At 38.4% G+C, this 11595-nt stretch overlaps 1 protein-coding gene across 1 annotated transcript in view; it reads left to right on the forward strand.

Annotated features, from left to right (window-relative positions):
- Positions 1 to 7502: 7502 nt before the first annotated feature.
- Positions 7503 to 11595, forward strand: part of LOC137653237 (actin-2, muscle-specific-like) — a 4315-nt gene continuing 222 nt past the window's right edge. The window contains exons 1-2 of the mRNA XM_068386603.1: positions 7503 to 7736; positions 9875 to 11595. The exon at positions 9875 to 11595 is cut by the window's right edge and continues 222 nt beyond it. Coding sequence (XP_068242704.1) covers positions 9903 to 11033 — 1131 coding nt within the window. The 5' untranslated portion in view covers positions 7503 to 7736; positions 9875 to 9902 and the 3' untranslated portion in view covers positions 11034 to 11595. The remainder of the gene's footprint in view (positions 7737 to 9874) is intronic.

Raw genomic sequence — 11595 nt, forward strand, 5'->3', positions numbered from 1 at the left:
TCTATGGAGAGAGAAAATTACAAAATGAACCCTCTTGATGCGAATCCACCCATGCTCGAATGTAACCACCAGCCCCGTAAACAATAATAGAATATAAGAAAAGTCCCATCTAAACAAGGTTGAATATATCTCAAACTTTCCGTGCTAGAATAAAATCAACAGGGAAGTTTTATCTCGATAAAAAAAAAAAAAACATCGAAGGATATATTTAGAAGACTGGCTGAGAAAGGTGGCTGAGAAAGGGGGGTGCTAATTGTGTTTTGAAGCTAGATTGAAATGAAAGACGGAAATGGTAGAGGAAGCATTACCTCCTCAAAGTGCCAGGGAGGTAGACCTACATTAAGAACAGTCTTTTAGTTCCCCTAAAGACAATTCCCCAGGAGGAATAGTTGGCTTGAATTTTCCTAAGGGATAGGCAACTAAACCCACAAAGAAATATTATGAAAATAACAATTTTAGTCGGGAGAGCTTTAATAAGAAGAAGAAGAAGAAGAAGAAGAAGAAGAAGAAGAAGAAGAAGAAGAAGAAGAAGAAGAAGAAGAAGAAGAAGAAGAAGAAGAAGAAGAAGAAATAATAATAATAATAATAATAATAATAATAATAATAATAATTCTCTCACATCTATAGGCATATTATGGAATTGTTCCCGGTTTGTGGTAAAACCTATCTTTTTTTTCTCCTCCCTGACCATGATTGTAGCATGGTTTGTCATTAGATTGTTTAGAAATCTTTACAAAATGGCTGGCAAGAATATAAGCCACTAACTGAGGATCAGTATCTTTTCTTTGTTCAACTTGAGTACTAGAGCCTTACTTGGGGGTGAACTTTCCTGCTATCGCTGTCACTTCAGACCAAACACATCTTGTGCAATTTTTTAAATTTCTAGTCTGAACTATGCCATTACCATATAGAACTCTATAAAATTCACACATACCGACTGTAGTGAGTGTGTGGCTCTTTTAGTTCTATGGTCTATGCAGCATTCAGAGTTCCAATAAGGAGCTAGTCGGTGTCTGAACATTCCTTTTGTTAAGGGGATAAATTGGAGGCCAACAGCATAACAGGTGTTATTGAGAAATTGTAGGGCATCATCGTTGAATGAAAACTCTTCAGCATATGAATTTATGGAGCTTGTATCAGTGAAAAAAATCCAACTTACTTTTTGGATATTCCACTTCAGCAGCCTCTGTATTGAATCATTATACCAAACAGAGATATCTATAGTAGAAAGTGCTCAAGCTGAATATGAGGGTTTAGATTCCCTTGTATTTGGTGACCGTACACTTAAATTTTCAATTAATAGAACAAAAGTTACTTCTACCTTGGTTAGTGACTTCATCCCTCCGGAGAGGTTAAACACTGTCGTCTCCAAGCAAGAGAAGGGAGACAGAGAAATCATTAACTACTGCTTTGATAAAACCACAGGAAATGCATGACCTGGTGGAATGTAGAAAGAACAAACTGTCCAAAAAACTTGTACTGCTAGTGCTTGGAAGTTAGATTCAAGACTAAATTGTATCAGTAGAGTATCGTGGTGAACCTATATTCATGAACCTTCATGACTTCTAACATCTGGTGTCTATTGAGAGTAGTATTTCGGGAATTTTTTTGGTGCAAGAAATCTTAGAATTATCAGCATAAGACTCCTGTACTGCTATGCTAGAAGACTCGCCTAACAATCTGTAGTGCTATACAGATGGGAGAGGTTTTATCATTCATGATTTTGCGATCATCCCATTTAGTTCCAAATCCCTGACAATTTCATTGAATAAAAAAGGAGAATGTTACGTGTATTTATGGCCTATTAGATTGAGGCCCCTTGAAGACTGATCCTTGATGGGTTTAGATTTAATCTTCTATTATACCCTACTGCTACCATCTACCTTGGCCGGCATGGTTGAAGACTAGCTTCTTAGAAGCTAGTCTGCACTGACTTTATCCTGCACCCCTGACTGTACCTTGAGGTACAGGTGGGCTAGGTGAGGACAAGAGTTCTCCAGATACTTTTTTTTTTTTTTTTTTTTGTACATTATCTGCCATTCTTTGGTGAATCACGTGACACCGAAGTCTCCCAAGGAGACTGACAGAGTAACAATCTTTCTTTATCTTTTAGATTGTCTTACCGTCAGAAAGGAACGGGCTCTTGCGTCTGTAGCAGGTTTTAGTAGAAGTATAAAGAATGAGAAGCAGGTCCAAATGGCCTGATATGGATCCCCAGGAGCAGACACAATGGACAACGCAGGAGTCTGGAGCTGGAACTAGAATAGGCCTCCTGTGTCCATAAAAAAGTTGTGATTTTTCTTAATTGACTGGACAAGAATCAAGGAAATCATTCCTTGGATTGGATTTGGCGGAGGCCCATCTGATGTGAGGAACTTGGAGATTTATATGACAATGAGGAACTTGAACATCTATCCTTGAAAGATGAAGGAGCCTCTTTGAGGCCTTCAGTCTTATTCAATATTCTATTTGATCTAGGCCTTTAAAACTGCTGTAAAGGAAGCATGTGCCTTTGAGATGGCTGAACTACATTTTGAGGCATATTGTATGGAGTTTTTGCTGACTGCAGCTACTGAATCAAATATAGTTACCACTGCTAAAAGTGTACAAGAGCACGTAAATCTAACTTTGACAGGTTTCATTTCCAGTTTCATCCAGTTGCCTGGGGATGTGGTCTCCTTCCTACATGGGGCCGGGAACCACCGGGGCGTCATCTCCCACCCCGAATGAGAAGACATGATATTAAGAGTCCTATTTTTGTAACTATGACTGACTTTCCTAGACTTTTTCAACTACTTCTTAGTCACCTTCTTGGAAGTGCCAGTATCAGAAAAAGAAGAGGGGAAAGAGGAAGAAAAATTGGAAGGGGGTGGGGAACTAATTATTTCTTACCATTACCAACTTTCTCCTCAGACTCTGCAAACAGGGAAGTTGAGACCCAGGCGACCAAAGATGACGAAGCTCTCCCATGGGGACAAACTACATGGGTTGCTCCACCATGACTGAGTGACCTCTTCTCAACATGGTATACAGCAGTACCTCTTTTAGGGAAGAGAGAAGAGTCCACCATCAAAGAAGGGTGGTGAAGGAGAGCAACCAAGCTCTCCCAACACATGGCAAACTGAAGGCAGACATGGCTAGTGAGGGGAACACAGGTAACGGGCGTAGAGGGGAGCTGTGGCATGGGGCTGTATTCCCATTGGCTCACGGGTGGCCGTGCATCGGCCCCGGTTGACCGGACATGGGGCCAAGTGTGGCCATGCATCAGCCCCAGGTGGCACTCACAGCACAGACACACGGGGTTCGTCACAAGCATCAAGAGGAGAGGAGCCACACGTCTCTGTCACAAGCACAACGCAGGGTAACAGGAACAGGGATGGCAGACCCTGGGGTAACAGGCCCTGGAGTGGCACTTGAGCAGCACTGCTTACAAGGACCACTACTGTGGTAATTAGTGCCGGGGTTATTGACACTGGAATCATGACTGAATCACTCGAGTCATAACTGGACTACTGGCGCTGGCCCACCAGGATGAAGTAGCCGAAGGCATTCCCTATTTTAAAGGATGGACTATTTGTATACTAGTAGGAACAAAATACAATTTGGGGTTACATTGGTAATGGGTCAGTAGGAGAGTGGACCAGAACACATTAGCTGTTATCTTCCTGTGGCTAATAGATTTGTTGAAAAGGGCAACAGGGATGTGTCAAGACATTTTAAAAGTGACGACTGAAAATTACCTACTGTCCAATGTTCCATAACAAAAAGACAAAAATAAATGAATTGCAAACTTCTCACCTGTACATTTAGATTGCATGACCTCGCCAAAAAGAAATTTATGTTGGAATGTAGCATACGCTTGAGTCATCAGTGACAGGCCCAGTTCCAACAAATGACGATCGTCTGAAGTTCCAACGGCGAGCAATCGATGCCACGGACACGGATGACAACTGTCAACAAATAGAGATTACGTCAGAGAGGTAACAGCGTAGAATATCTGTAGTAGTATGAAATATTCCTGGAAGAAGCATACTTCACAAACAAATCACAATTATAACTGTCTATAAACTATTTTGTATAACACACATTCAGATAAGATGATAATGAAAAGTATTAGTGAACTGGGAAATCATGACGTCATGGAAGAAAATTCCTCAGGGGTAAAATACTCAGGCAACAAAAAGATGTAAACAAAACATCATAAACAAATGCCAAACACATTTGGTTTAGAACAAGCAAGGCATAAAGAAAAAAGTAAGGAAATATCATAAATGTTGACAAATGACGTAGGACCATAAAGTAAAATAAAATGAAAGAATAGTGTTTAATTTTTTTCTTAACCTAAAATTACCCCTGGCATTTTGTATATCAACAGTACCCACGGTTCATTGAAAACCTTTTTTTTTTTTTTATCTTTGACTTCCAACTCAACAACCGTGTAATAAAGTGTTTCATAACATTTCTAGTATTAATAGGCCTCTCTCTCTCTCTCTCTCTCTCTCTCTCTCTCTCTCTCTCTCTCTCTCTCTCTCTCTCTCTCTCTCTCTCTCTCTCTCTCTCTCTCTACAAGAAACACTTAGAGATCGTTTACTTCACTAGTAATGGAGATTCCTGATAGGCATTAGTCCAAAATATAAGGTTGCTTGTAAAGTTTGCCATTAACCACGTACTATCACTGAGTGCTCTCTCTCAACTTTGTTTATAACATAGGGTCATAAACATGCAACTCTTAGATAAGTTTTAATACACTCTGGCAAATTTATACATTGCCCATAACTTTGTTTATAACACAGGGTCATACACATGCAACTCTCAGATAAGTTTTAAAACACTTTGACAAATTTATGCATTGCATATAATTACGTAGAGTATCCTAAGAAATGTTTCCCTGTATCTAACATGAGTAAAAGCTAAAAGTCCTTTGTGTCTACCTGCACCTATACATCTGTTGGAATTGCTGATATATTATTAGTAACAATAATAACACTAAGAAGAACCTATAGCTAAACTATTTGTTCAACAGATGAAAATAGCCTTCAGAAGGTAATACTGCTGAAATATAAAAAGAGAAGGAAAATATATATGGATGGTAAAATGTAATGTGGATTCACATATTTCTTTCTGCATATGTAACCCAACGAAAAAAAACTTTTGATTAACTGTATTATTACCAGGATTGACTATTGTAACTTTATCCATTACAATTTACACAAAATGCAACTTAGGACATTACAAAACATTATAAACGGGAGTAAGATTGATAAAAGGTGTCTCGCCCCGAAAAAGGTTTGCCGAACTACTAATTGAATCACACTGGCTGTCTATTAAAGCTAGAAATAGAGTAAGATATGACGTCCAAAATATCTAAGCGAATTGCCACACATCGTGCAGCCAACAAATCGTGTCAAGAAGAGAATAGTTACAGATGGTCTCAAGTTATTGGAGCCAAGATATACCTCTACTAGAGCTCTCAAATATGCGGTCCCAAGACTATATAACAAGCTCCCACAAGACATCAGAAGAACTGAAGATATTAAGGTCTTTGTTTTCTAAGAGCTTCTATAATGTGGATTTGACGATTAACACAGGATACGCTGTGTGATACTGTAAATACCCAAGAATTTATATGGCAAACAAATCTTGTATGTCCTGTAGGGAACAGGGGTTTACATGGTCTTATATTACTGTCATGATTTTCAGTACACATCACAGAGACCTGGCCACTCACCGAATGTAATGGGTAATATTCGTGTGGTAAAACAGTATTTTCCCCTTGTTTATTGTGATAACAATTATGGAAAATATGTAAGAGTCTGATAGGAGTAGAACCTTTTGTTATGTGGCCTATGTAGTAACGTCCCTGACTGGTGATCGCCAGACTGGGGTTCGAGCCCCCCCTCAAACTCATTAGTTCATTTGGTCGCTCCAACCTCACCATCCTTGGGAGCTTAGGATGGGGGTTTGGGGGAGCATATAGGTCTATCTGCTGGGTCATCTGCAGCCATTGCCTAGCCCTCCTTGGTCCTAGCTTGGGTGAAGAGGGGGCTTGGGTGCTGATCAAATTATGGCCAGTCTCTAGGGCATTATCCTGCTTGATAGGACAATGTCACTGTCCCTTGTCTCTGACTTTCATGAGTGGCCTTTAAACCTTTAAATCCGTCCCTACATTGTAATTCTAAATGTCTCTGTAGCGTGTTTGAGGTGTACCGAAATTCAAGAAGCTTACTACAAAAAGTATCTTATAGGATGCTGACCTCAGCCAAGAAGGAAAATGAGAATACGTGGTGTCTTGTTGAAAGCACCAAAGAACGGCTGCAATGTGTATAACACACAAAACGAAGTATTTAGAATACCAGAATAATGAACATAATCAGGAAAATTACACACATGACCTTGTAGTAAATTTCTCAGCGTGTAAGAGATTACATGTAAAACAGATCACAATCAAACAGCAAAAAGGCTATAATTTGGCGATGTCTTAAGATTATTAGACTTACCAATAACAATATTAGAGCAACAGCAAAAATAATAAGACTAATATAACCGACTATTTCTTATAAGCATGAATATATAAAGTGAAGTTCATTAAACAGCTAATTAGTTTTTGAAATATGAGAACATATTACAAATATTTAGATATATATATGTATATATATATATATATATTATATATATATATATATATATATATATATATATACACACACACACACACACACACACACACACACACACACACATATATATATATATATATATATATATATATATATATATATATATATATATATATATATATATATATGAAGAGATAAGCACCCGCCATCCAAACACTTCAATAAGTTACCCAAATAATTAAAAGATGAACATTCATAAACCATTGAAGGGAAATTAAAGCAATACGTAGTAAAGAACGGTTGTGGCGCAGCGCGGAAAAAAAAAAAAACTTTGAAAAAAAAAAATTATAAATAGTAACTAACAAATAACTGGCTTTACCCAAAAGAAGTAAACTAAAGATCGATGGAGGGGGTGGCATTTTTAAAGAGGCTGATGGTGATAAGAGCTTTTCACAATGTAAATCTTCATCTTTTTAAATATTTTTTTTGTAAATACTGTGTGTAAATATATACATGTATTTAGATCCCTATATACATGACTAAAACGATATAAATCTCAAGAAGTAAGTTACATCGATTTCAATACGCCTATAAAAATAGGTTACAAAGTAAAAAGTTTAATATTCGTTTATAAAATCTTAACAAGATATTAATTAAGTCTTTCAGGAGCTACATGACGTTGAGCAGAATTTTCCACGTGAATTATCTCCATCAATCAACTTGTGTGCTAACAGCCTCTGCTTAGCATGAGAGCTCTTTTGAAACCCTCCCTGCGTGTAAGGACTAGATGGGCAGTACAGTATATGGCCTGGCATGCCTCAGAGGATCGGGCTGTCATTGCAAAGAGATAAAAAACTGACCTATAAATATACCACTTTGACAAACTGAAGTGACTCAACAGAGTTGTAGGTTAGTTGTCCACAAGACTCTCCTCAGGAGGTTGGTAAACATACCCCAGTGCCCAGTGGAGGAGGAGGATAACAGCGGCATTAGGAAGGGCTTCACTTATTCCAAAGGACGGTAGGAAAGCAGTGTCAAGTTCTCTAGGATTTGAGAAAGGACAGGCTGTCTTGCCCTCACGGAATCGGTCAGAGTTTTATCGACTGGAATAGTTTTCTGGTAGGTGATTTATTACTGTAAAATATTTCAACTTTGACCATATCAGCTTTAATTTGCCAAGTAGTTAGCTTAAGCTTATCCAATTCACATGTTAGATATTCGTTTTTTTTTTAATGGACAGCCAGAAGGAAAGTGGTTGAGGATTCACTTTAGCGATTTGTTTTTGTTTAACTTCGTGTATTTTTTTATCATATGAAAGAAAGTAATGTTGTGAAGTAAAAAATATTGCGGTGCCAACCAGTGCAGGATGTCACATTTGACTTTCTCTCTCCATCATCGTCGCAGCACTTGAAATCTTGCGAGGCAAGACGCACTTCCACCTTTTGGCATATGCTTTGAACCATTTATAAAGACCTAAGAACTTCGTGAAATATATCAGCAACCAAGCCTTCTATCACCAAAAATAATTGCTTTCTTGGGTATTTTCGCAATAGTTAAACCAAGGTAACTGTCCTTAATTAAGTGTCTTCAAAATATCGTGGTTTCTTAAGAAAGTCTCTAAAACGTGCGATATTGCTTTATTAGACCTTACTAAATTATCTTTAGTTATATATGGAGGTATTTTCCCAATTTTTATTCCGGCTGGAAATTCGAAACTACTGATATAAAACCCCCTTTCTTCAGAAAATTCTTTGAAACGTGAAAAATATCAAAATTGTCATAATTTCAATAATAAAAACACAGGCTTCCGTGATATAGAAAACTCCGAGGAACTCATACCTCCAAAAGTACTAAAAATTATATGCCAAATCCGAATGGAATTTTAATCATCTCCTAGGCCTATAATCAATTCCTCTTTAAAGCATGATAATTCTAAAAAAAAAAAAAAATGCAATATTTCATACCACTGTTGTTAGTTGACATACGAAAAGGCATTATAAAAATTATTCCTGGCACAGCATTTACTATATCTAATTGTTAAAAGTAAATAAAAAAACATTTAACTTTTGATGCATATAAAAAGAATAAAAACCTTGCATTCTATAATTTTTTTTTATAAAGATATGAAATTTTTGTCACACTTTGATGGTAAAGTTTGTATACAATAATCTAATTTCAGCCGAGAAAAAAAAAACTGGAAAAATCACAATTATAACTTTGCAAAAATTGTATCCGACAATGAATGCTCGAGAATTGTTGTCTTTAATGCTGATAAATGTCATTAAGAATTGGGATGTCTAGAATATATAACAACAAAAAAATCATCTGAAACCTTAACTTTCATTTCTTTAGTGCGTTATGAGAGAGAGAGAGAGAGAGAGAGAGAGAGAGAGAGAGAGAGAGAGAGAGAGAGAGAGAGAGAGAGAGAGAGAGAGAGAGAAATGATGTTCCTGTATCCATTTACTAGTTACATCATCAAGAGATAAATGGGGACGTCATGGGGTGCTATCTCGTCAAGGTAGCCCATTTGTCAAGTGTTATTCCTCTCAAAGATCACATATAGCAGAATCGAGGCCAGTGAAGCTGGCTGGGGGTATATATGATATCAATTTCTTGCCAATATATCAAGGAGACGACTGGCATTCACGTCATGTGCCCTGGTTTTCTTAGGTTTCAGTTTTCGAGTCAAGTTGAAATCAGGTTAGAGAACTGTTTACACTCGTGTATTCGTTTTGTTGAGGTATGTGAGTTTTTAAAGTGTACTTGTTATCATCAACAAGACAGTGTTCCACATTTTCACTGGCATCTATTATGAGCTTTTATGTAGAGAGAGAGAGAGAGAGAGAGAGAGAGAGAGAGAGAGAGAGAGAGAGAGAGAGAGAGAGAGAGAGAGAGAGAGAGAGAGAGAGAGAGAGAGAGAGAGACCCTTACGAGCTGACAATGGCCTAAGACTATTTCTGATTCGTCTATTACATTTTCTGACTTCATTCTTGCTGTGATATTTAACTGGAGGGGAGAAGAGTTGAAATAATGTTTGATAACGAACTGTGTTAATTTTCATCGTGACATAAATTTTGCAGTAAGACATATTTATCTCAACCACACGTTTTCGAAACTAAGACACCTTTGAGATAACACGGATCTTCGCATCATCTGCAGTATTATATGGTTTAACTTAAATAGTAATTTACTAAGAATATCTATACCTATTTCATTACAGTCAATTTGAAATATTTCATAAGAATTCTCTCTTTCAGATTTTTGCTAGAGAACTAGAGACTCATCATGTGTGACGACGATTTAACCGCCGTTGTGTGCGACAATGGGTCTGGATTATGCAAAGCTGGGTTTGCTGGGGACGATGCGCCCCGAGCCGTTTTCCCCTCACTCGTGGGTCGCCCCCGTCATCAGGGAGTAATGGTCGGCATGGGTCAGAAGGATGCCTATGTCGGAGATGAGGCCCAGACCAAAAGAGGCATCCTTACCCTTAAATACCCTATCGACCATGGCATCATCACGAACTGGGACGACATGGAAAAGATCTGGCATCATACGTTCTACAATGAGCTTCGAGTTGCACCGGAGGAATCTGCTGTTCTCTTGACAGAAGCACCAATGAACCCGAAGACCAATCGCGAAAAAATGATCCAGATTATGTTCGAAACATTCGGCTGCCCGTCCTCATATGTTGCCATCCAAGCTGTCCTCTCCCTCTACGCCTCGGGTCGAACAACAGGAATCGTACTGGATTCCGGCGATGGCGTATCTCACACAGTTCCTATATACGAAGGGTATTGTCTGACACAGGCAATTCAGCGCTTAGACCTTGCTGGTCGTGATCTGACGGATTACCTTATGAAAATCCTTAAGGAACGGGGCTATTCATTTACGACGTCGGCAGAACGAGAAATAGTTAGAGACATCAAGGAAAAGCTTTGCTATGTAGCTCTTGAATTCGAACACGAAATGGCCCAGGCGGCTTCGTCGGCCTCGCTAGAGAAGTCCTACGAGCTACCTGATGGCCAAACTATCACCATAGGAAACGAAAGGTTCCGGGCACCCGAGTCCATGTTCCAGCCTTCCTACTTAGGTATGGAATTGCCAGGCATCCATGAGACCGTCTACATAACAATCATGAAATGCGACATTGACATCAGGAAAGACCTCTTTGCTAATACAGTCATGTCAGGTGGTACCACAATGTACCCTGGCATTGCTGACAGGATGCAGAAGGAAATTACAACTCTAGCCCCATCGTCAATCAAAATCAAGATCATCGCTCCCCCTGAGAGGAAGTACTCAGTCTGGATTGGTGGCTCTATCCTTGGTTCCTTGTCTACCTTCCAGGCTATGTGGGTCACCAAAGGGGAGTATGACGAATCTGGCCCTGGCATTGTCCACAGGAAGTGTTTCTAGTTATTTTACTGTGATATAATATGTAATTCCTTTAGATTACTCGTCCCTATTACATTTTCTTTCATAAACCAAACCACCAAACCCTTCACAATAAATTCAAAGTCACGCCGAAACGTTCATAGAAACTTCACTAGACCATTAAATATATAATGGAAGTTTTTTAAATAATGGTTTTGGCTCCTTGACAGAACGACTGCGTCTTGAGAATGTTATTGCACTGTGTGCTTTTATTCAATGACAGCCAGTCCATCCGTCCGTTAGATTGCCAGGCCTTTGTGGTAAAGCCACAGCTCCCAATCTATCGGTCTTATTCACTTGCCAAAAAACTTAAATGAGAGCTTTTGTCATAATCCACAACATTATGTTATCCAGAAATTTGACTAAGAAGATAAAGATTGAAACAGAAAGATAAAATTGACGGTTTCATATCATTTACAAATTATCTAATACCATTGTAAAATTGTTGAGTTGGAATATTACAAAAATATTGATGATTTGTATTGGCCCTATGATAAAGAAGGTATAAAAATTAAACACAAAATTAAACATTGATTTTTGTGCT

The sequence above is a fragment of the Palaemon carinicauda genome, chromosome 14, assembly GCF_036898095.1.
Source record: "Palaemon carinicauda isolate YSFRI2023 chromosome 14, ASM3689809v2, whole genome shotgun sequence".
Classification (NCBI taxonomy): Eukaryota; Metazoa; Arthropoda; class Malacostraca; order Decapoda; family Palaemonidae; genus Palaemon; species Palaemon carinicauda.